General features: G+C 51.9%; 1 protein-coding gene across 5 annotated transcripts in view; it reads left to right on the top strand.

Annotated features, from left to right (window-relative positions):
• Positions 1 to 22,581, top strand: part of ESRRB (estrogen related receptor beta) — a 243,819-nt gene that overhangs the window by 171,244 nt on the left and 49,994 nt on the right. For 2 of the 5 annotated variants that reach the window (XM_079913201.1, XM_079913202.1), the window contains exons 2-3: positions 14,815 to 14,982; positions 20,535 to 20,944. In XM_079913201.1, coding sequence (XP_079769327.1) covers positions 14,918 to 14,982; positions 20,535 to 20,944 — 475 coding nt within the window. In that variant the 5' untranslated portion in view covers positions 14,815 to 14,917. Of the gene's footprint in view, positions 1 to 14,570; positions 14,644 to 14,814; positions 14,983 to 20,534; positions 20,945 to 22,581 lie in introns of those variants that run through there. The other 3 variants (XM_079913204.1, XM_079913205.1, XM_079913203.1) reach the window with 2 other exon arrangements.

The raw sequence follows: 22,581 nt of genomic DNA, 5'->3' as shown, positions 1-22,581 counted from the left end.
GTGTGTGGAGGAGGGAAGAAATGTGTGCAGGTGGCAGTGTGGGCTGTAAAGTAAGTGTGGCTTCAGAACCCAGGGTCAGCGCCCAGCTTATTCCAGATGGTACTGGTGCCAACCTCATAAGGTTCTTGGGAGGTCTGAATGGTATGATGGCATGGCACCTGGCCCATGGTAACGTCTCAATAAATATTAGCAATTATTAGTAATACTACCTAGGTAAACTTTCATATATTACTCATCTACTCTGTACAAGTTACCCCAACCAAAATATAAGAATAGTACTGTTCTTATATTATTATACTGTTATTTACTATTACTTAATAGCTAATATTATTTAAATTATAATTCTGTTTCCATAACAGAGCTTTTAAAGAACAGAATTAGTGTAATGATAGGCATACAAGAAACGCTCAATAAATGTGATTTTGCATTTTTTTCCCTTCCCTTTACCAGCTTTAAATCGAGATCTTGGTTCTCTTTTATCTCCATTCTGAATCTAATTTCTCTAGGGGAGAATGAGAACAGGGGAGTCAATCGCAGTCCAAGCTGTTTGGGGGGGACTGGGAAGTGCATGGGGTAAAGGGCTAGGCTCCCTCTCCCCACATTCTGTGGGGACCAGAAGACCTCAGCCCTGATGCTGAAGTGTAAACCCAGAATTATGTAACAGCTGGATTACGGGGCGATTATTAGCTTTGCTTAAAGATTTTCTGCTTACACAAGGATTAGCTGCGGGGTTCCTTTAAATAGCTGGCTTTGCTAATGCATTTGTACTGCAAAGAAAGGGGGTGGGAGGAAAAAGGGGACAGGACTGTGAGGCAGAAGGTCTTCGTTCTACGCCTGCTGCGTGACGGGCATTTTACCTCGTGGAGCCTCAGTTTCCTTGACGGAAATGAGAAGCGTCTGCCCTGAGGTGCCGGCAGGAGGACCGCCAACCGCTGTGTCAAGGCTGCGCTGCACAGCTAAGGCGCCCAGCTCGAACCGCAGCGGGGGGACAGACCCGCCTCATGCGCTGTGGGTGTGATGCACCAGCCCAGCAGATGCTCCAGAGCCCCGCAGCCGCCCCGCAAAAGCTCAGAGGTCCAGACGCCCTAACGTAGCCCCCAGGGATTTTTCTGGAACGAGCCCCTGCCCACCTCTCCATCCAGATCTGTCGTGCCCTCATTTGCCCCTGTCCTAGACTTTCCAGATTCCGATTCCTCGATGTATACTGCTGTTTCCCATCTGTGACTTGCACGTGGTGGTCCCGTTACCCAGAGGCCATTCCACACCCGCTTTCCTTATTGGCCTAGCGAACACCTTACTTGTCCTTCAAGACAGCCTAGAGGACACCGCCTCCAGGAAGGCTTCCCTGACCCCCTTTCCCCTGAGGAAGGTTAGACACCCTTCCTCTCTGCTTCAGGAGTCCCCGTGCATAGGCATGTGTGACTCTATCAGAACGCTACTGGACACTTTACTGTCAGCGTTCACTTGTTTGTAGCTGCTATGAGCTGCTGAGATTAGGGGCAGGGTCCTTGTGTTTGACTCAATAAACTTGTAGTAAATGAAATTTTTTTATGTGAGGTAAAGGTGCTTCATCCCCAGGCACCACATCCCCCAGGAAGCATACAGCATGTCCTTAAGAACCAAACCCTGGTGTTAGACCATGGGAGTCGAAATTAATCCTGGCTCTACACCAGCTCTGTGACCAAATTACTTTGCCTCTCAGGTTCCCCACCCTTCATATGGGACTGTAATAGTTCAGACCTCTTAGGGCCGCTGCTAAGATGAAGTAAGTGCTGCACTTAGAACAGGGCCTGGATATCGTTCTGTGTCGGGCGGCGGACTTCATTCCGGAGGGCTCTGGAATCCTGCCCCTGCGGATCCTCCCAGCCCACCCTCACCCCCTCCCACGCCCCCAAGTTGCTGAGCTTGCCATTCCTCTCTCTCCCCTCGCTCCGGTGAACTTTCTCACTTCCCTCCCCACCACAACCAGTCAGCACGGAAGTAATCCAATTTTACTTGATTATTAGTCATTACTTGCTGCTGCTGTTTTTGTTTATTACTTTTTTAAGGCCTTCGAGATTTAATTGAGTTGATTGATTAGCACAATCACTGATTGGAAGGAGATACTCTGTAACCCTCTCCTCCCCCAGCCTGTACCTTTGCCCAGAGAGTACCTGGGCTGGTTGTTAGGGTCCAGGGCTCCTGCCCTAGGGACGCGGTGGCATGGCTTGGTGGGCTGGGAGCCAGGCACCTGACCCTACCTGGCTGAGTGACCTGCGGTGAGTTCCTTACCCTCTCTGAGCCTGAATTTCTTCCTCTGTAAAAAGGGGATTGAACTCAGTGAGCCTTCTGATCCTTTCCTGCCCAAAAATGCTATAAAGACTCTACATCTAAGTACCACCATCCCCCACCCCTGCCCCCGCTCCCGCCTTGGGCTGTGAATCATTCATTCGTTCAGCGTCACTGAGACCCTGTGCCCAGCACTCAGCCAGGTGTGGTGGGATCCAGATGTGAGTGAGCCCAGGGCCCTGCCTTCCAGGAGCTGGGGTGGGGATAGCCTGACCAGCAGCAGATTCCAGCATTTATAACTTACCTGTGTTCTAGGTTCAACAGGGTTTTGAGGGGAGTCCCTAACTCTGGAAAGCATAGAGGGGGTGACCTCAGTGCAAAGCGAAACAAAACAGACTGTGATGGGGGGCAGTGACCTTTATGGAGGTCACCCCTCTGTGCCAAGTACTGTGCTTAAGCCCTTTCTTCTCATTTCCTCTGTAATCCTCACAGCAAGCCTGTGACTAGGGGAATGCAATAGCAGTTTTACAGACGGGACACTTGAAACTTGGCAGGGCTAAATGGCTTGCTAAAGCTACACAGCAAGTAAATGAGGTGAGAACGATATGAAAGCATGTCCTCTTTATATAGTTTTCTACCATGTACAGTGTGCAGTAGTTTGAGAAAGGGTTTTAAAATGTTCAGCTGATTTCCCCAAATATCACTTCTCTTTTCATTTTTTGTACATTATCTTCCACGCATACCCTTTTTATGTTGTGATTATATACATCTCTCCAGTGCAAAGGCCCTGAGGTGGTGATGCCCTTGGCGTGTTTGGGGACGAGAAAGGAGGCCAGGATGGCTGCAACATGGGGAGAAGGGTGGAAGGTGAAGTTGGAAAGGCAGCCAGGGCTAGGGCATGAGGGCTTTGTAGACCTTGGTAGGGGCTGGCTTTTATTCCCTACAGGTTTTGCCATTGTCTTCCAGTTCCTGTTGTTTCAAAAGTCAACCCAGTGGATGTGACCTTATTTACCAACACTGAGGTTGTTTCCAGGGGGCAGTGAGTGTGCAGTGTGTGTGTGTGCACTCATGTGTGTCTGAAGTGAACACTACAGGTTGCATTTCAGGCATATGGCTTTTGGCTTCTGGTGAACTTTCTTAGTCTAAAGCAGTAGGCGTTGAGGTGACCGGTTTGGTGATCGATCGTTTGTGTGACTAGACCAGCACGGCCAGGCTGTGACTTGTGGTGGAGAGAGGGGAAGGCACTGCAGCCAGCGGATGTGTGAGTGCCAAGGCGCAGAGCCAAGGAAGAGTAAGGCTTGTCCGGAGGCCTCTGGCCCTGAAGGAGCGGTGGGCGATGGGAAGGCAGATGCCACCTAAGGGCAGTCAGCACGCGTGGCTCTTCACCTTCTCTTCAAGAGGCAAAGTTGGAGCTTTTACAGTTTTTCCAGTTTTTTTAAAAAAGTAATTAATTAATTTATTTATTTTTGGCTGCGTTGGGTCTTCGTTGCTGCACGCAGGCTTTCTCTAGTTGCGGCGAGCGGGGGCTACTCTTCGTGGCGGTGCGCAGGCTCCTCATTACGGTGGCATCTCTTGTTGCGGAGCACAGGCTCTAGGTGTGCGAGCTTCAGTAGTTGTGGCTCGCGGGCTCTAGAGTGCCAGCTCAGTAGCTGTAGCACACGGGCTTAGTTGCTCTGTAGCATGTGGGATCTTCCCGGACCAGGGCTCGAACCCACGTGCCCTGCATTGGCAGGCAGATTCTTAACCACTACGCCACCAGGGAAGTCCCCATTTTTTTTCCAGTTTTTTAAAAAACTTTTTATTAGGATAGTTTTGCTTTTGCAGAAAAATTGCAAAGATAGTGTAGACAGTTCCTGTATACCCCTGTCCAGCTTTCCCTGTCACTAACTTCTTACAACGTTATCATGGTACGTTTGTCACAATGATGAAAATGACATGGGGACACTACTATTAACTAAACACTGAACTTTGTCCAGATTTCATTCATTTCCCACTGCTGTCCCTTTTCTCTTCCAGGACCCAGCTCACCACCCCACCCTGCATCCTTGTCATGTCTCCTTAATATCCTCTGGTCTGTGACAGCTTCTCTGACTTTTCTTAGTTTTCATGACCTTAACAGCTTTGAGGCTTGCTGGCTAGGTATTTTGCTTTTGCATTTTTAAACTTTCTATTTCCATTTGAAATCGTGACATTGGGAACGCAGGAGTTGGAAGGGCCTGGGTTCATATCCTGGCTGTGCCCCCAACCCAGGAGGCGACTGAGGAACCCTTCTATCCTCCGTTCCTCCCCCCTTACAGTGGGCGTAAGTTGCCTCCCGCTGGGACCTGGTGAGGGTTCACTGGATGGTTGCTTAAGTGCTCAGAAATTCAGGTTTCATTTTCGTTTTCATTTCGATGGACACCTGCTGGGACTGATTGCCCTGAAGACCTTGTTCACTTCCTCTCCAGGAGCCAGGGTTGTGAAATGCCAGAGCGAGCAGGATGGCCGGGAAGGTGTGACAACTTTGTCGGAAGCTGACACTTTGCAAAGCTTTTGAAACTAAGATCCTAACTTGATCCCCACAGTAACTCCATGAGGTAGCAAGATGGGTTAACCCTGTTTTATTTTATTTATTTATTTTTAATTAATTAATTTATTTATTTGTCTGTGTTGGGTTTTCGTTGCGGTGCGCAGGCTTCTCGTTGCGGTGGCTTCTCTTGTTGCAGAGCACGGGCTCTAAGCACGCGAGCTTCAGTAGTTGTGGCGCACAGGCTTAGCTGCTCCGTGGCATGTGGGATCTTCCCAGACCAGGGCTCGAACCCATGTTCCCTGTATTAGCAGGCGGATTCTTAACCACTGCACCACCAGGGAAGCCCCAGGGAATGTTTTCATTTTGTAATGTGGGTTTTTTTTTTTTTCTTTAAGTGATTTCATTTTTAATCCTTGAATTACCTGTGAAACTGGGATGAGCCAAAAGCTTGTGACTGGGGCCTGCTTCCTGGGGAAATCTTGGGACCAGTGGCTCCAGCTTCCCCCCAGAGGGCCCACTGTGCTACCTCCTGTGTCATGTGTCTTCAGGCCTCTCCTGCAGATGGCTAGGCTGTCTCCATTTTGCAGAAAGGGAAATGGAGTGACTGAGATCAGACAGGGCAAATGACTGTCTCAAGAACACACAGCCTTGGAGCTGGGGCAGAAGCCTTATTAGTCACTGGGCTTTTTCTACCTGGCATAATAAGAGCTCAGAAGACCCTTGTGCTGTTTACTATTTCTTTAAAAACCCGAAATGTAAACTACAAAATGGCAATTCCACCCTTGAAAAGGGAGCTGGAGGGCATGTGTGTGTGTGTGTGTGTGTGTGTGTGTGTGTGTATGCACACTATGAGGACAGAGAACAAAGCAATTTTGGCATTTAAGCCTGACAGCCAAAATGTACCCTCTATTCCACCAAGGCACACAGAGGGTGGAGGGGTGGGCAGTCCTTTCTGAAAGGACCTCTGGGGCCTGTGGCTGCCATTCCCTTGATATTTGAGGTTCCCATTCCATCCTCTTTGAACTTTCTACATTCGGGGCTCACAGGCTGCCCCCAGCCCCTCGTAGCTCTGCACAAGGATGACGTGGCCCTGGCAATTCTTCTGGTTCTAAGTGACATCTCCTCTGTGTGTCCCCCATCACCAAGGTGTGCCCAGGTTTTCAGATCTCTGAGAAGCTTAGCGTCTCACAGAGTGGGCTGAGTGTTCGCCCGCTCCCTCCTCCTCTTGGCCCTGGTGGTTGGCCTTGGGACGTGGGTCACCGTACCTGGGTGATCCAGAGAAGAGTTTCTGCTCAGACCTACTATCTTAGTCTGTTTGTGATTCAATAACAAAATACCGTAGACTGGGTGGCTTATGAACAACAGAAATTTATGTCTTACAGCTCTGGAGGCTGGCAAGTCCCAGATCAAGGTGCTGGCAGATTCGGTGGCTGGTGAGGGGCCACTTCCTGGTTCATAGAGAGCTGTCTTTTCCCTATGGCCTCACATGGTACAAGGGGTAGGGGAGAGAGCTCTCTGTGGTCTCTTTTTTTTTTTTTTTTTGCGGTTCGCGGGCCGCTCACTGTTGTGGCCTCTCCTGTTGCGGAGCACAGGCTCCGGACGCGCAGGCTCAGCGGCCATGGCTCACGGGCCCAGCCGCTCCGCGGCATGTGGGATCTTCCCGGACTGGGGCACGAACCCGTGTCCCCTGCATCAGCAGGCAGACTCTCAACCACTGCGCCACCAGGGAAGCCCTGTGGTCTCTTTTATAGGAGCACTGATCCCACTTATGAGGGCTCCTCCCTTATGACCCAGTCACCTCCCATAGGCCCCCCTAATACCATCACAATGGCGGTTAGTTTTCCATGTATGAATGTTGGGCTGAGGACATACACATTGGGTCTATGACACCTGCTGTCTTCTTTCTGGCTGTCAGTAGCCTCTGCCCCTCTTACCAGCCAGACCCACTAGGAGGAGGAAAGAGTTTCTCTTCTGCCACCTTTAAAGACCAGACTGGCCAAGAAAGGGAAAAAGTAACTGTTTGGAGTCATCACACTTCTCCAGAGACAGTCCTTGATCTTTGGAAGGGGGCAGGTTGGGCAGAGTGGCTGAACCCCTCACCGTGGGTGTCAGGTTGGATTAACATACAACCTTCAGTGAACCATAGAAGCTGTGCGGCCCGTGAGGCTCAACATCGGTGCCCCCATAGACTTTCCCGTTTTCCCAGTAAAACAGGACTAAAACTCCAGAATTATTGGGAGGATTAAATAAGCTTGTATGCGCAAAACGCTTCGCACATAGTAAATGCCTGCTAAACAAGATAGGAAATTTAGTATAATTACTGCGTTAAATAATACAGCGGCATTAATTTTTTTTTTTCCTTTAAAGGGCTTCCACGTCTAGTTTCTTACTGAGTCTTTACAACCACCCAGGAAAGTAGGGTGGTTTTTCTTGGATCCAGTTTACCAGTGCAGTACCTGAGATGCAGGGAGTATAGTGACTTGTCCAAGGCCACTCAACAAGGCAGTGGAGGCACTGAGGCCTGACCCTGAGGTCCCTAGGGGTATCCCAGTCTGGCATACCTGCAGCCCCAAGGGCCTTTCCTGTCCGGAATGACAGCAGCCCCTGCCCCTCCGGGGCTCCCCTCATGAAGGAAAAGGACAATTTCCTGTCATCCTCCTGTCTTGCCTTCCTGGAGCAGCTGTCTTCCCCACCCCGGCTGTGACTTCCCAGGGAGAAGCGCCCTAATCCTTGCTTAGTACTGGCAGGGGGTGGCTCCACCTCTCAAGCCAGTGGCAGGGCTGGTGTCATTGCCAGCAGCATCTTGGCGGGATGAAGGTTGCATTAGTGAGCAGTAATTGGAATGCAAAATAACATTTTGATCGAGCCAGCAGGCTGTTTATTTATCAGATCAATAGTCAAAATGCCCCATCTGGAGAAGTCCGCGTGATAAGTGACAGCATTTCCAAGGGCAAGCCTGGTGAATCCAGCCCCTCACTCCCAAAGGTTTAGATTAAGGAGAGCCAAGGAGCCTGGGAGTGACCCACCACTGCTTTCCCCTTTCCTCATTTTCTTCTTATATCCAGTTTATAGAGGAGACGACTGAGAGCCAAATTGTCAGACCATACCTGCCATGGCTGGAAGGACCTGCACCCCAGAGGCCTGAGGAATCATAGTAACAGCTCACATTTATTGAGCACTTACTATGTGCAGGCGCTGGTGTCAGTGCTTCCCATTTATTGTGTCATTTAATCCTCAGAACACTTCTCAGAGGTAGGTATCTTTATATTACCCATTTTGCAGATGAAGGAACTGAGGCAGGGAGAGGTAAAGCAACCAGTTGTACAGCCTGTAGGTGACAAAGCCAGGATTCGAACCCAGGTGATCTGGGCCCAGAACCCTTGTGCCTGGGCCTGGTTCTGTCCCCTCTAGAGGGCAGGGAGAGGCAGTGGCTATTTTTTCACTTATACAGATTCGGGGTCCTGGCTCTGAAGTCAAGGCGAGCTTTTTCCAACCTCACTTCCCACAGGTTTTCATTAATTACTTTGCCTTTTGTGTTAAAATATCTTCTTTAACGTTTCAAAACTAGATTTCTTGATAAGTGGGTCTGAGATGCTAGCTTCTCTAAGTTCCTTCCAAACACATGACAGGCATTCGGGTGCTTAAAAAAATAAATAAAGAAAAGTAAGAAAAATCCATACATCATAAGCAAAGCCTTTTCCACCAGGATGAGTGGAATTTGATGGGAACTGGGGGCAGGTTTCAGTGGGACTGTCGGCTGGGCCTCTGCTCTTGAGGTGCTGGCTGACTCCCTTGCCCTGACTCTGGCCCTATCTTGTTTGTGGCTCAGGCCTGTGGCTGTCACAGCCCGAGGGGGGGCAGGCCTTGGGGACTCGTATCCCACCCAAATCTCAGACCTCCTGCATCATTTGTTCATTCAACAAATCTTTTCTGAGCATCTGTTGTGTCCGGTAGCGTCCTAGACAGTGGAGAGCAACAGAGGAGAAAGCAGAGGCAGCCTCTGCCCTCCTGTGCGGGGGGCAGAGGCCCCGAGGTGGAAGCATGCGATCTAGTCCAGAAACAGCCGGAGTGGCCCCGTGGGGGAGTGGGCAGCTGTGGAAAGGACTCCTGCTTTCCTGGGGGCGTGATGGGAAGTCCCTGGCTGTCTGGAGCAGGGGAGTGTTGTGACTTACTCCCCTTTGCGTTGTAACTCACTCCAGCACTTTCTGGCAGTGAGACCCCTGCCAAGATATTTAGCCCCTCTGGCCTCTGTTTCTTCATCTGCAAAATGACGACAGGTTGTTGAAAGGAATCGCTGACCTCGTGCGTAGTTTCGTGCCCAGTGCAGAGTGAGCCCTCTGTCGTCACCATTATGGAGCTCAGAAGCAGGTTCCCAGTTGGCTGCAGTGTCAGGTCCCCACCTGTTCACCCGAGTTAGGATGTATCTTTGTCATCTGCCCAGGCTGCCCATTGGCACAAAGACTGAAAAACTGGGTCAGGAAGAGAAATGGATACTGGGAGCCCCAAGCTTCCTGTGTCATCCCTGCTGTGCATAAGGCCACATGGAAAGGGCCACTGCTGTGACCAGGTGATATATGGAAGTGTGGTCCCTCTCACTGGGTTTGCACACTGCCCTGCAGGAACGCACATAAGAAGGGGGTGGTGACACCCAGGAACAGCACACATGAAAGAGACTCAGGTGCGTGATTGCATAAGGAGCAGAGGGGAAGTCAGCAGTGTGAACCAAGGGCCTTAAATGCTGATCCCATCTAGGGTTGCATCAACAGAGGTATAGTATCAAAAAAAAAAAATTTTTTTTTTAAAACAAACTTAGCTTTAGAGGATTAAAAAAAACCCCAGAAGTATAGTATCTAGGACGAGAGAGGTGTCAGAACTGCTCTGCACTGGTCAGAACTCACCTGGAAGGCTGTGCTGTATTCTGATGCTCCTTTCTGTGAGGAGTAAACAGAGCAGATGGACTGTTCTCAAAGGAGGGCAAAATGTGTGCAGGAGTGATTCTAGGTCCAGGAGATGTGCTCCTGGTGAAGACGGGGCTCAGCAGGGAGCAGGAAGCTGCCTTCAGCAATCTAGAGGGCTGTCAGATGGAAGTGGGGGGTTAGACTTGTTCTGTAGGTCCTGAGGGAGAGAGCTGTATAAACTATAACTGAAAGCTCCAGAAAGAAGAAATATTTTGGCTCTTGACAGAGAACTTAAAAAAAAAAAAAAAAAGGGCTTCACTGGTGGCGCAGTGGTTGAGAGTCCGCCTGCCGATGCAGGGGACGCGGGTTCGTGCCCCGGTCCGGGAGGATCCCACATGCCGCAGAGCGGCTGGGCCCGTGAGCCGCGGCCGCTGAGCCTGCGAGTCCGGAGCCTGTGCTCCGCAACGGGAGAGGCCACAACAGTGAGAGGCCCACGTACCGCAAAAAAAAAAAAAACCTAAGTTGTCCAAAGATGGAAACAGCTGCTGCCTGAACTAGTGATCTCCTTATCACTGGGGTCTTTAGCAAAGGCAGGCAGCCTATGGGACAGACCAGGAGCCCTTTGAGGTCCTGGCCCGGTCCAAGTGCCCCTGGCTGGGACAGGGCCCTGCCCGCCTACCTCTCCCTATCTCTCTGCTATTCCTTCAACACGGAGCTCTCCCTGCATGCCTCCTTATCTGTTTTTCCTCGGGCTTCTGCTTAGACGTCACCCTTTCAGAGAAGCCTTCTCTGGCCACTGTGTCTGGACTCCTCCACTCTGCCATCTGTCCTCAGCCCTGCTCTTTCTTCATAGTGCTCATCACTAACTGAAGTTATACTATTTGGTTGTTTACTTATTTATTAGTTAGAGTGGGTCACGCTAGCTATTGTTACATACAACCTCAGTTTTTCAGTGGCTTAGGATGACAGGTTACATCTCGCTCACATAACATTTTGGTGAAGGTACTTGGCAGATCACCTTTCATGAGGTTTTTCATGGGCCCAGGCTCCTTCCAACTTGTGGCTCTGCCATCCCCCAGGGCCTTGGAGTCCCCTCCTGGAGCCTCCGCATGGATCTTGTGTGGCCTGCAGATGGGGGAGGACAGAGAGAGGGAGGAAGTGGGGGCGGGGAGGGCCATGGGAGATTTTTATGGGCCGGAGGGAGGAGTGCCTTACATCCTTTTGCCCACATTCCATTGGTCAGGACCCGGTTGATGCGCACAGCTAACTGCAAGGGAGACTGGGAAATGTGGTCTTCCTGGGTCTAGAAAGAACATGAAACTGCTTTTGATGACCTCGTGGCAGTCTCCGCTCTACTCATTATCATATTTCATTGAATCTTTGACATCATAGACACCATTATTTTTGGAACCACTAATTAAATTAAACTATGGCAAGCCATCCACTCAAGATGCATTCTGATTGCCAAGATGTTAAAAAGTGAAAAAAGGGTGTAGTTTAGAGTCAATGAAATATGGTGCTGTCACTCCTTGAGGAAAGGAACACGTCCACCTTGGGCACCAACCATCCCCAGGGCTAGAACGGTATCTGGCACACCGAGGGTACTCAAGGAATAGTAATGGGATGAATGAGGGAGGGAAGGAGCGAGTGGGTGAACGAATGAGACGGCGTGTCAGTTGGTTAGCTGTCAGAACCCCCTTGTGTGAGCTGCCACACCGGGGAGTCAGGCCTCGTCGCTCACCTGAGCAGAGGTGCTGCCGCGCTGCCAACTAAGGCTTCCGGGCCCCTGCCCCTGGCTGGCACCCTTCTCTGCTGCCAGCTTCCGTATTCTTCTTTCTCGCTGCACGTTGGTGTGAAGTATGACCTCGCTCACACTTGAGCTGTCCGTCATACTGCCTCTGTCCCTGGAGAGGCAGCCACGACACACGGTCTCATGGGAGAGACTCACTGCCCAGCCTGGGTCAGTTGCGCAGCCCTGGGTGACTCTGCTGGGTAGCAGGTGGAGATGCATGCGAATGTGGCGATTCCTGTGGGAGCTTGGCGTGCACACAGGAATTAGAGAGAAAGGAGGCTGGAGTCGGTTGTCAGCTCCTGGAAGAGAGGCTAGTTAGTTCTAATAGTTGGTTCTACTAGTGCCTGAATAAGGAACCCCTTTGTCTGAAAAGGAACTTCCTCCGTGGAAGTTCCCGCATGCAGAGAGGCCCACAAATGCATGACTAAGTGGTGGATGGACGGATGCACGGATGGATGGGTGATGGCAAGGAGAGAGGGAGCAAGACGGTCTTGCTTGCTGTGGGAATGGACTTTTTAGAGACTGAAGGGAAGCCATCTGCTCATTACCAAAAAGGGTGCGAGTAACAACTGCTAACGTATTTATTGAGCACTTTCGCCAGGCACAGTTCTAAGCTCTTTTCTGTATTAACTCGCTAACCCTCAAGACCACCCTATAAGATGAATACAATAATTATTATCATCCCTATTGTACAGATGAGGAAACTGAGGCTCAGAAAGGTTAAATAACTTGTAAGAGACAGAACTGGAATTCGGACTCAGGCAGTCCAGCTCCAACCACTCAGCTCTACGGCCCAGCATCTCAGCTCCTCCAGGACCGAATGCCATCTGGAAACTGCTGAATTTGTTCAGTGACAGTAGGTGGGATGTTTATGCTGTATCACTGCTTGATATGGGGTAAAAATAAAACAGATTCAAGTAGAGTGAAGATAAATTCACAGATGTCAGATCTCCAAGAGATATTGAAAGGAAGATCGCTAGAGGTGTGTTTGGGGGCATCTTCTGAAATTGTGAGCTGTCCTTCCTCCAGACACACGCCTTTGTGGTGTCAGAGGCTAGAGTTGGCCATATGGGCTAAAGTCAGAGCCATCAGGTACCTTTGGTTCCTGCATGAGGACACGCCCTTGAGAGGACCGAGGTGAGGGCTGAAATTTCGAATTGGTCTCCCCAGAGGGGGCCCCTCTTTCTAATCCACACACAGCCACAGAATGAGCCAGCAGCGGCTGCCCATTGTGGGCCGGAGCTTTGCCGGGGGACTGGGCCCTCCCAGCTGTCCCGTGGCAGCCACTTCGCTTCCAGTGGTCTCCTCCTGCTTTGGCGAGCCTCTCACTTCTCATGATGATGGATGCAGCCCGGGACATCATGGATAAAAAGCCCCGATTGAAAGGCACTAATTACCCATCATTATTTTCCATGCCGTAATTTGTATGGAACGAGATTTCAATCAGTTGTCTGGGATCAACCTGGTTTTGACTAATCTTTCTAACGACAAGATGCTTAATTACAGATTTTTGCCTGAGTTCTGGCGTACAGGGGGAGGCAGCTCTCACTGAAGCCAGTTTGCTATCAGGTCATTTTGTAGTCTTAAGTCCCAGAGGGTCCCCTAGGGGACAGAGAGAAAGAAAGAATGAGGAAAGTATTCCTGAGGAGACCAGACAAAATCGAACCAGCACAGGACCGGTGCTGTGGTAGTGACGTGGTGATGGAGGGTAGCAGGTGGGCTGAGTCAACCTGCTCCCCTGCGCAGGTCACCTACCCACCGTGTCTCTACACCCCTAGCCAGCCCCCAGCCAGCCCCCAGCCAGCCTGGCTCTCTAGTTAGTGTCTCTCAGTGAGTCATGACTTCTAGGGCCTTCAGCTCCTCATCTGAAAGCCATCCAGGCCAGGCAGGAGAATCTCTGAGCACTTACGATTCACTGACTCCCTCTGTGCTCTGTCTGTCCAGAAAAATAGATCCACTGATGAAAGATACTCATTGCAGGATTTCACAAGGAGTGATAAAAACACTGTTTATTAAAACAGGTGATTCAGACCACTCCGAGGGAAGGTCAATTTGAATTAAAGAAATATCTGAGTTTAAGGAAAGAATATATAACAAATAGATGCATGGAATTGGATTAATTATAATCCTTGGTTAGTAATACTTTTCATCACTGGCTTCCCATTCCCACTCCTTCCTTCCCCCTCCCTTCCCTTCCTCCTTCCCTCCTCTCTTCCCTCCCTCCCGTGTAATAAGTACCCGTGGATCCGTGTCCCAACAGGAATACCGGGACCTTGTCAATTTAGCCATATGGTCCCCCCCCATCCTATACGTCCATTAAAGGCCCATTGTGCATTGTCTAATAATATTTTTAAAGGAAGTTTAGCTCTGTTACTTTCAGGTGCCTGAGGGGCTGATTCATAACAAATAAAGCCTTGCTGGAGGGTCTGAAGGTCTGCTTTAATGAATAGCTCAGTGGCCCCTGGTTAGCAAACTAATCATGGAAATGTACGTAAGAGTTTCTCAAGTGTACGGAACCATTTTTCTTCCGTAGAGTGGATTCCCATTTCAGGCTTATTTATCCTCTTAATTCACCTAACCTGCTACTTTCTTTCCTGGTAAATGGCAGGTTCCTTGTGGAATTATTATACTTGGCCGAGCGAAGAGCTTTGCTAGGTTTAACCACAGGCTGCCGCCAGCTGCTGGATTTTCTGGAAGGGGCTTCCTGGGAGAATCACAACAGCAGCCACTGTCCCCTGAGAGCTTGCTGGGCTCTAGCACGTTCTAAACGTTTTGCCTGCATTAGCCCCTGCTCGCCCAGAACAACCCTAGGAAGGAGGTGCTGTGGTGGAGCCCATTTTACAGACGAGGACCCTGAGGCCCAGAGAGGGTGACCTGTTTAACGCAAAGTCAGCAGCTACTGTGAACTGCGGTGCTCATCTGACGTCAGAGTGATGGCTCTTAACCGTTAAGTGACTCAGTGGCTTGTTTCTGCTGTTCCAGGGGCAACCCCAGCACAGAGCCGAAAGGCGGCTGTGAGGGCAGCCCCTCGGCATGTGATCCGGCTTCTGGCGTGTTGTAGGGTGGACTCTACTCAGTAGACGACAACAAGCCAGGCCCTAATCAGACCATCACATCCTCTTCCCTCCAGGAGCCTCTGTTCCTCCAGAAGCTTCTCTTCTGCTGCCTGCCCACCAGTAGGTAGCCTTGAGGGGAGTAGGTCCCTGGGATTCCAGCTCAGATTTTTATTTTTAAAATTTTTTATTTTTATTTCTTTTTATTAAAAAAAATGTATTGCAGTATAGTTGTTCCAACCTAAAGATTTATGACTGTCTCTTGCTGATATCCTGGAGTTTCTCTTCCTCTAGAGGTCCGTGGCTAAATAGCTGAAGAGTTTGGGTTTCCTTCAGAACTTCCAAGATTCTGTTGTATTTGGAAAAACTTCAACCCACTTCACTGTCCAGCAAGGTGATGTCCAGCAGAGGCAGAGAGTCCCCAGTAAGCTCAGGCGTCCCTGGAGGTCAGGCCGCTCTGGGGTAAGGGTCCCACACTGGACACTAAGAGGGGCAGGCCTAGGTGGGGGAGGGGACCCACATTAATCAGATGGTGGTGACATTGAGGCCAGGGCAGCTCTGGCTGTGCTCCTGTTACGAGATGGATCAGAGGGAAAATGATGCCTCGAGGGGCTTCGACCACTGACTACTGCTCTTTCACAGGCGGCTCAGATGGGGCAGCGGTCCCCTCCTGTAAAGTCAATAGTCATCGACCAGTTGGGAACTGGGACCCAGCCAACCACAGATGATGGACTCGACATGACCCTCTCCTCCCCAGAGCGCAAGTGTTAGCCACCTCCCCTTCACCCCTAGGCTGTGCTTTCCCTGCTGCCCATCCTAGCCACCTACCCAGTGGCCACATCCTCCTGGGCCTTGGCATCCAGGCTCCACCTCTGAGATCTTCCCTGACCCAATCTCCCATCCTTGCAGCTGTCCTGCTCCTTCCTCCTGCCGTACCTCAGCCTCCCCCGCCTGGAAACCCCCATGCTCTCGGGCGCTCCGTTTTCTCCCAATTCCTCTCTTTGTGACATCACTCTAGCCCCAAACTACACCATGTGCCCACGCTTCAGCTCCCGGGCCCTGTGCCTACCCCTTTCCCGCCAACGTCCAAGTCAGTGGTTCTCAACTGGCGGCGATTTTGCCCCCCGGGGAGCATCTGGCAGTGTCTGGAGAAGGTTTGGCTTGTCATATCTGGGGCTGGGGGTGCTACTGGCTTCTAGTGGGTAAAGGGCAGGGGTGCTGCTAAACGTCCTGCAGCGCACAGGATGGCCCACAGTGAAGAATCACTGGCCCCAAATGTCAGCAGTGCCCGGGCTGAGAAACGCAGATCAAAGCTCCCCTGTGTTGCTGGCCCTGCAGAGTGAGTTAAGGGGCCTGGTAAAGCTTTATGCCCCTCATTTGTGTTCTCTCCTCCTCCCACAGTTGCTGTTGCAAACTTTCTTCCTTTTCCTGGATCTCCTGACCTCACCTCCCATTTCACAGAATGAGGAGAGGCCACGTGGGGGGCAAGGGAGGCCACCTCCAAACTTCCCCTCTGCACAGCCAACCCTCCCTCCCCCTCTTACTGCTTTGGCTCGTTTCTCTTCTCTTCCAGGGCATCCAGATACCTTGCAAACTCCCACCAGGTCCCCTGACTGCATGCGTTATTCCTGTAGGATTCAAACTTGACTCCCCTAAGATTCACATCTGGGGTGCTGAAAGCAAAGCAATAAGCAAAACCAAAAATGCAGGGGCTTCCCTGGTGGCGCAGTGGTTAAGAATCCGCCTGCCAATGCAGGGGACACGGGTTCAAGCCCTGGTCCGGGAAGATCCCCCAGGCCGTGGAGCAACTAAGCCTGTGCGCCACAACTACTGAGCCTGCACTCTAGAGCTCACAAGCCACAACTACTGAAGCCCACGCGCCTAGAGCCCGTGCTCCTCAACAAGAGAAGCCACCGCAATGAGAAGCCCACGCACAGCAATGAAGACCCAACACAGCCTAAAATAAATAAATTAAAAAGATTTTTTTAAATGCAGATTTCTGGGCCCCTCCTGCAGGGCTGAGTGTCCAGAATATGACTGGGGTGAGGTTGGGTCCAGGAAGCTACCTGTTCAACCAGCACGTTTGCTGACTCTGATGAAGATTGGACTGGAATTTGAGAAAAATCTTTTGTGATTGCAATCTTTCCATCTTGATTGGCTCTTTACCATTAGCATGTAACATGGAGTCACCATAGAATTCATTGCCTCCTCTGGGGAGTAATGGGGAGCGATGGATAATTATACGGGGTCAGTAGGTGGGATCACGATTGCCCAGGGCAAACTGGAAAGTAATTTTTAAATTCCTTACATTCTTGACACACCCCCTCCTCATCAAAGAGGCTGATAAATTACGGACAATAACAACAAAAACATTCCTTCCCTGCCGCCACCGCCCCTAAGTTCAAGGGGATGGTGCTGCCTACAGGTGAGCAAGGAGGACGCCACCCCTACTCCCTCCTCTGCCCGGCTCGGCCAGACATGGCCAAACTCCCTGAAAGGATTGTCTGCTGTTCAATGCCTCCTGCAGACCCGGCCCTGTGGCTCCCATCCCCCCACGCGTGATACTGCTCTGACCAGCCACATCCTGACTGTTCACTGCAGGGGACGCTGCACTCCTGACTTCACCTGACTTTGTGGCTCCCTCGCGATGGCTCTCCTCACTGCATGTCCACGGCTCTCTCTCGTCTCCTCCAGCTCCTCTGGCCACTTCTTCTCTGCCCTCTTCTTGGACTTCTTTCCCTCTGTCCTTCCTTTAAATTTTGCTTTTGAGTAAAGGAACAATGTCCAGGAGGTCAAGGATGGGTGGAGGGAGGGGTAGGTTTCCTGGAGGGAAAATGAAGGCAAATATGAATAAATGAGTGAATGAATGAAGTCAGACCAAAGGGGCATGGCGGGGGGGCGGAGGGAGCCCTGTCGGTGTCGTGTTCCACACCCCCAGCCCCTGCCTTGCTGGCGCTCTGCACACGTGTGTTTCTTTTGTGTCCGTCCTTCCGGTGAGAGGATGAGCTTCTTGACATCATGGGCTGCGCTGGTCACGTCCTGCTGTCTGGCCAGCACTTGGCACATGGTAGGTGCCCGAAGTACTTGTTGACTCACCCTGGAAAAGACATTCTAGGGGCCAAAATAATGGTCACAGAAGTGAGACACCTGCAGGGATGAAATCATCAGACCCTCCTCAGCTGGGGCTCAGGCACTAAACCAGTAGGTGGATTTCTGTGCCAACGCTGAGGCCAGGGTCAAGTTTACTTCCTTCTCAGTCCTAGAGTCTCTGACCAGGGCCTGGGGGCAGCGGTCACTAAAGAAGGCTTTGAACCAATAAGGAGAGAGGCAGGAGGGGAGACCTGTGGCTTAGGGTATGAAACCACTGCCTGCCCTGAGTGTCCTTCAGGGCTGGCTGAGCCGTGAGTCTGGGGAAGACAGCTGGGGAAACTGTGTCCTGCTGTCCACCAGGCATGGCTGTAGGTCTCCCCAGCTGCGTCTCTCAGGGCACAAGCTTCTCATCCGTCCAAGGGACAGATCTGAAGCGGGTGGCATATAACACGTGCTCACTAAATAGCAGATGCTATCATTACTGCTTCCATCAAGTGTATCTCCTGAAATCTCAGGGGCACTCACAGCCTGGGAGAGGAGTGGGATGGGGGGCTTGGGTCTGGGAGCTGCCTTGTCCTGCAGTGTTTGTCACAGTGGGCCTGGGATGTTCCTGGGCACTGCAGAGCCTAAAGCAGCAGGAGGAGGGGATTACAAATGTAAGAGCACCTGGTCTGCTCTCCCTGCAGGCCCAGCACAAGGCACTGTGGGGAGTTAACCCACAGGTGCATTTGTGTTTCTCAGGCCAATGGCATTTCCTGAGAACACACCAGAGAGCCTCTGGTGGATGGAGGGGGTGGCAGGTAGCCTTGTGGAGGCTGGGGACAAGACAGGGCACCAGCCAGAGATGTAATAAAAAAAAAAACCACCAGAGAAGACTTTCAGTGTGGTACCCTCTGCCAATGTAAGGGATGGGCTAGTAGGAGAGGTATCTCAGAAGACTCAGGAATATTCAGTTTGGAACAGAACAGACCTGGGAGCCTCTATCTTCAAACACTACATTCCAGTAGATAATAAACTTCTTGACAGTAGGATCCTTATAGGTATCTTCTATCTTTTTATCAGAAGCAACTCCCAGCTTCTGATTAGAACTGTCTGCGGGGCAATGTGTTCCCTGCCTCCGGACATGTTCAAGTGTAGATGGATGGGACAGTGCCCTGGGAGGGGTATTGACTATGAAATCACTGGTGGGACCAGGGACAGTGGAGGCCCCTCCCCATCATAAGATTGCTTTTGGCGGTGCAAGTGTGTGGCCAAGGTTTTCTTGGGAGGGTGGGCTCTGTGGCTGTGGTAAGACAGGCCTTTCCCCACATGGTGAATAATCCTTTCCCCAGTGATCTGCTCAGAAAACAGGGGCTACCTCTGAGCATCGTTGGACTGTGGCTGCTTCCCCAGTGGGCCCTCCAGCACTGGGACACTCCCTCCCTCCCCACTGGGGCCATCTTTCGATGAATGGGGCTGCACTGCCACCCTCTCCAGCCCTTTTCGTTCTCCAGGACACTTCCCTCTCTTTTTTTTTTTTTTAAAGAATCAATTTTATTTATTTATTTATTTTTGGTTGTGTTGGGTCTTCGTTGCTGCACGCGGGCTTTCTCTAGTTGTGGCAAGTGGGGGCTACTCTTCGTTGCGGTGCGCGGGCTTCTCATCGCGGTGGCTTCTCGTTGCAGAGCACGGGCTCTAGCCGCGTGGGCTTCAGTAGTTGCGGCACACGGGCTCAGTAGTTGTGGCTCCCAGACTCTAGAGCGCAGGCTCACTAGTTGCGGCGCACGGGCTTAGTTGCTCCGCAGCATGTGGGATCTTCCCAGACCAGGGATCGAACCTTTGCAGGACCCTTCCCTATTAACTTTCACCTGCTCCTTAGGCGTCCGCCTTGGCCTCCTCTTTACCTCCACCCAGCCAGGCCAGGACATGGACAGATGAACCCTGGCCCAGCCTCCCGACTCCAGGGCCTGGCTGGCCCAGAGCTCTTGGGCATGGACTGCAGCTGGGCTTTCCTGAATGCATTTCCCGGCCCTTCCCTCTCCTTGCTCACGTGGGAGAGAAGCCCCTCCCCTCATCCTGGGAGCTAGGATGTGTGAGGGTCGCACTTTGCCTTCTTACCCTCTCAGCATGGTTCTGGGAGGAGGGCTTTTCGTTTTGGGAACTGTCTTATGACCCTTCCTCGTGATCCTGCCTCACTGTTAACGCTCCCTTGACTCTACAGTGAGGCAGGGACCTTAGAGGTTGAAGTTTGAGTTAAGAAACAGCTGGGGGATGCGCGGAGTTGGGGTTGGAAGGCCTCCTCATGCTGCATGATTGAGGCACAGTCTCTTGAGGGGGAGGCCAGCCTGATCAGGGCTATGAAGAGGAATGAAAGAGGGGGCCTGGGGGCCACCCACCAGATGTGCCCTGGGCCAGAGGCAAAACCCGGAGGGCAGCCAGTTGGGCGGACGCCTTGGCCACAAGCCCTGCCTCTTGCCCTGGCCAGGTGGCTTGGCGTCTCTGGTCCCAATCTCAGTGATGGTGGCATTTGTGGGAAGCTCCAAGCTCGGGCTTACCTGCTGCCCCCGGGGCTCAGGTGAAGTGGGTCTTCAGGTCATTGTAATAATTCATCAGGCTGAATTATTACCACTTTTGTCACCCTCAGACCAGCAATTTGCAAAGGACTGGGGGGCCTCATCTGAAGTTTATTGATCGATCAAAATGTAGTTTTTGTTTGGAGGACTCAGAAGGTTCTGGTGGGTAATGCCAGAAACTTGCTCTGGGCTGTGCCGTTTTTCAGCCCAATTGACCTTCTCGGCCAGCATTTTATCTCACCGATGCCTTAATGTAGGGCCCCTCCCAGCCACCCCGCCCACCCGGTGCCCGGAGCCCAAAGCTAATTCCTGGGGACAGCGTCACACCCACCGCACCCTCTCCGAGCTGACTCCTGCGCTCTGTGTCCCCAGGCTGCTGAACAGGATGTCCGCAGACGACCGGCACCTGGTCTCCAGCTGCGGCTCCTTCATCAAGACCGAGCCATCCAGCCCGTCCTCGGGCATCGATGCCCTCAGCCACCACAGCCCCAGCGGCTCGTCCGACGCCAGCGGCGGCTTCGGCCTGGCCCTGGGCGCCCACGCCAACGGTCTGGACTCGCCGCCCATGTTCGCGGGCGCCGGGCTGGGAGGCACCCCCTGCCGCAAGGGCTACGAGGACTGTGCCGGCGGCATCATGGAGGATTCGGCCATCAAGTGCGAGTACATGCTCAACGCCATCCCCAAGCGCCTGTGCCTCGTGTGCGGGGACATCGCCTCCGGCTACCACTACGGTGTGGCCTCCTGCGAGGCCTGCAAGGCTTTCTTCAAGAGGACCATCCAAGGTGCGTGGCAGCAGGGTGGGCCCAGGCGGGGTGCGGGCCCGGCAGGGAACCGCGAGCTGCCAGCTTGGGTCTGGGAGCCACTGGAGCCGAGGTTCTGGAGGCTCCCTTCTCTGTATCCCGGGTTTTCTCATTTTGGGATTCTGGACAAGGGTTCTAAGTCCCAGGCTTTTGTTGAAATGTCATGCACCCCCATAGGGAGCCCCAGAAGACCCAAAGAAAATCCACACAAATGCCTTAGCACAGGTGTCTCTCTCGCTAGGATGGGGAACGCTGTCAAATGAGTGTCCCTAGAAAGCTGAATGTTTTGGAGAAAAAGCCCTCTTTGCCCTGCAACTCCAGACCTCTTGAACTGTAATGGGTCTCTCCTTTTGGTTTTATCTTTTTTAATTGCACAAATGGAATGTGACTATTTTCTTCATCGTGAAACGGTCAGGGCCACAGAGCAAGGGAAATCTCCCCCTGACTACTCATCCTGTCCCATCCCCGTGGGGCCGCTCTTTGAGGGCATGTGCATATCAGCTGAGTCATGTTCCAAAGGCCACGCGGTGGCTGTCTCTCTTGGTGGGTACTCACTCTGAGGAAGTCAGTCCTGCGCAAATTGGGGATAACAATGGGTCCGCCCTCACAGGGCTGTTATGAAGGTCATGGCACAGGGTGCAGCGCAGAGGAATGGCTGGGCATGCCAGCCAAGATTCTTTCTACAGTAGGTCACGCGTGGGGCACTTGCTTCATGCGTTCCCTCCCGTCCAGCCTGACGCTAGGATAGACCAAAAGCCCTGCTCGTGGAGGTCACTGAGATGAGCAGATGCCGACCCCTGGGGACAGAAACTGCAAACCAGACTGGAGGAAACCCAGGGGTGCCAATCCTGTCCCCGTCCTGCCTGGCGATCCGAGGGTGTCCTCCCTTCCGCCACTCCCCTATTTCACTTTTGGAAGAGGCAGGCTGAGCTTCCCTGGGGTGATTCTTGGCCTGTTCATTCAGCGAATATTTGTTTCAATTTCTTGTGACGAGTTATTTATTAAACTAATTGAGGGCGCTAGGATTGGCTATGTTTCCAGTTCTATGTATTAGTTGAGATGGTGTGGTGTCCTGGCCAACCGCCAGGCGGGCTCCTGGGTCACACAGCTCCATCCCTTACCTTATAGCTCAATGCCTTTGGGGCCTGCCTCAGTTTCTCTCTCTGCTTCAGTTTGCTCTTGGGTAAGGTGGGATGATGTCATGCCTACCTCACATAGAGCTGCTAAAACAGGCTTAAGTGCATTAATGGCTATAAAGCACTCATACTTTTTTTTTTTTTTTTTGTGGTACGCGGGCCTCTCACTGTTGTGGCCTCTCCCGTTGCGGAGCACAGGCTCCGGACGCGCAGGCTCAGCAGCCATGGCTTACAGGCCTAGCCGCTCCGCGGCATGTGGGATCTTCCCGGACCGGGGCACGAACCCACGTCCCCTGCATCGGCAGGCGGACTCTCAACCACTGCGCCACCAGGGAAGCCCTAAAGCACTCATACTTTTGCCTGGCACTTAGTAAGCGCTAAATAAATGTTTGCAATTATTATTTTCACTTTCGCAATATCACTTAGGACATATTAAGACAACAGACCAAATTTGTTTTATCTTCCAGAGCAGGCCTTTGTAAT

Source organism: Stenella coeruleoalba (genome assembly GCF_951394435.1).
Source record: "Stenella coeruleoalba genome assembly, chromosome: 2".
Lineage (NCBI taxonomy): Eukaryota > Metazoa > Chordata > Mammalia > Artiodactyla > Delphinidae > Stenella > Stenella coeruleoalba.
Note: the sequence above shows the minus strand (reverse complement) of the source record. Positions and strands in the feature narration are given on the sequence as shown.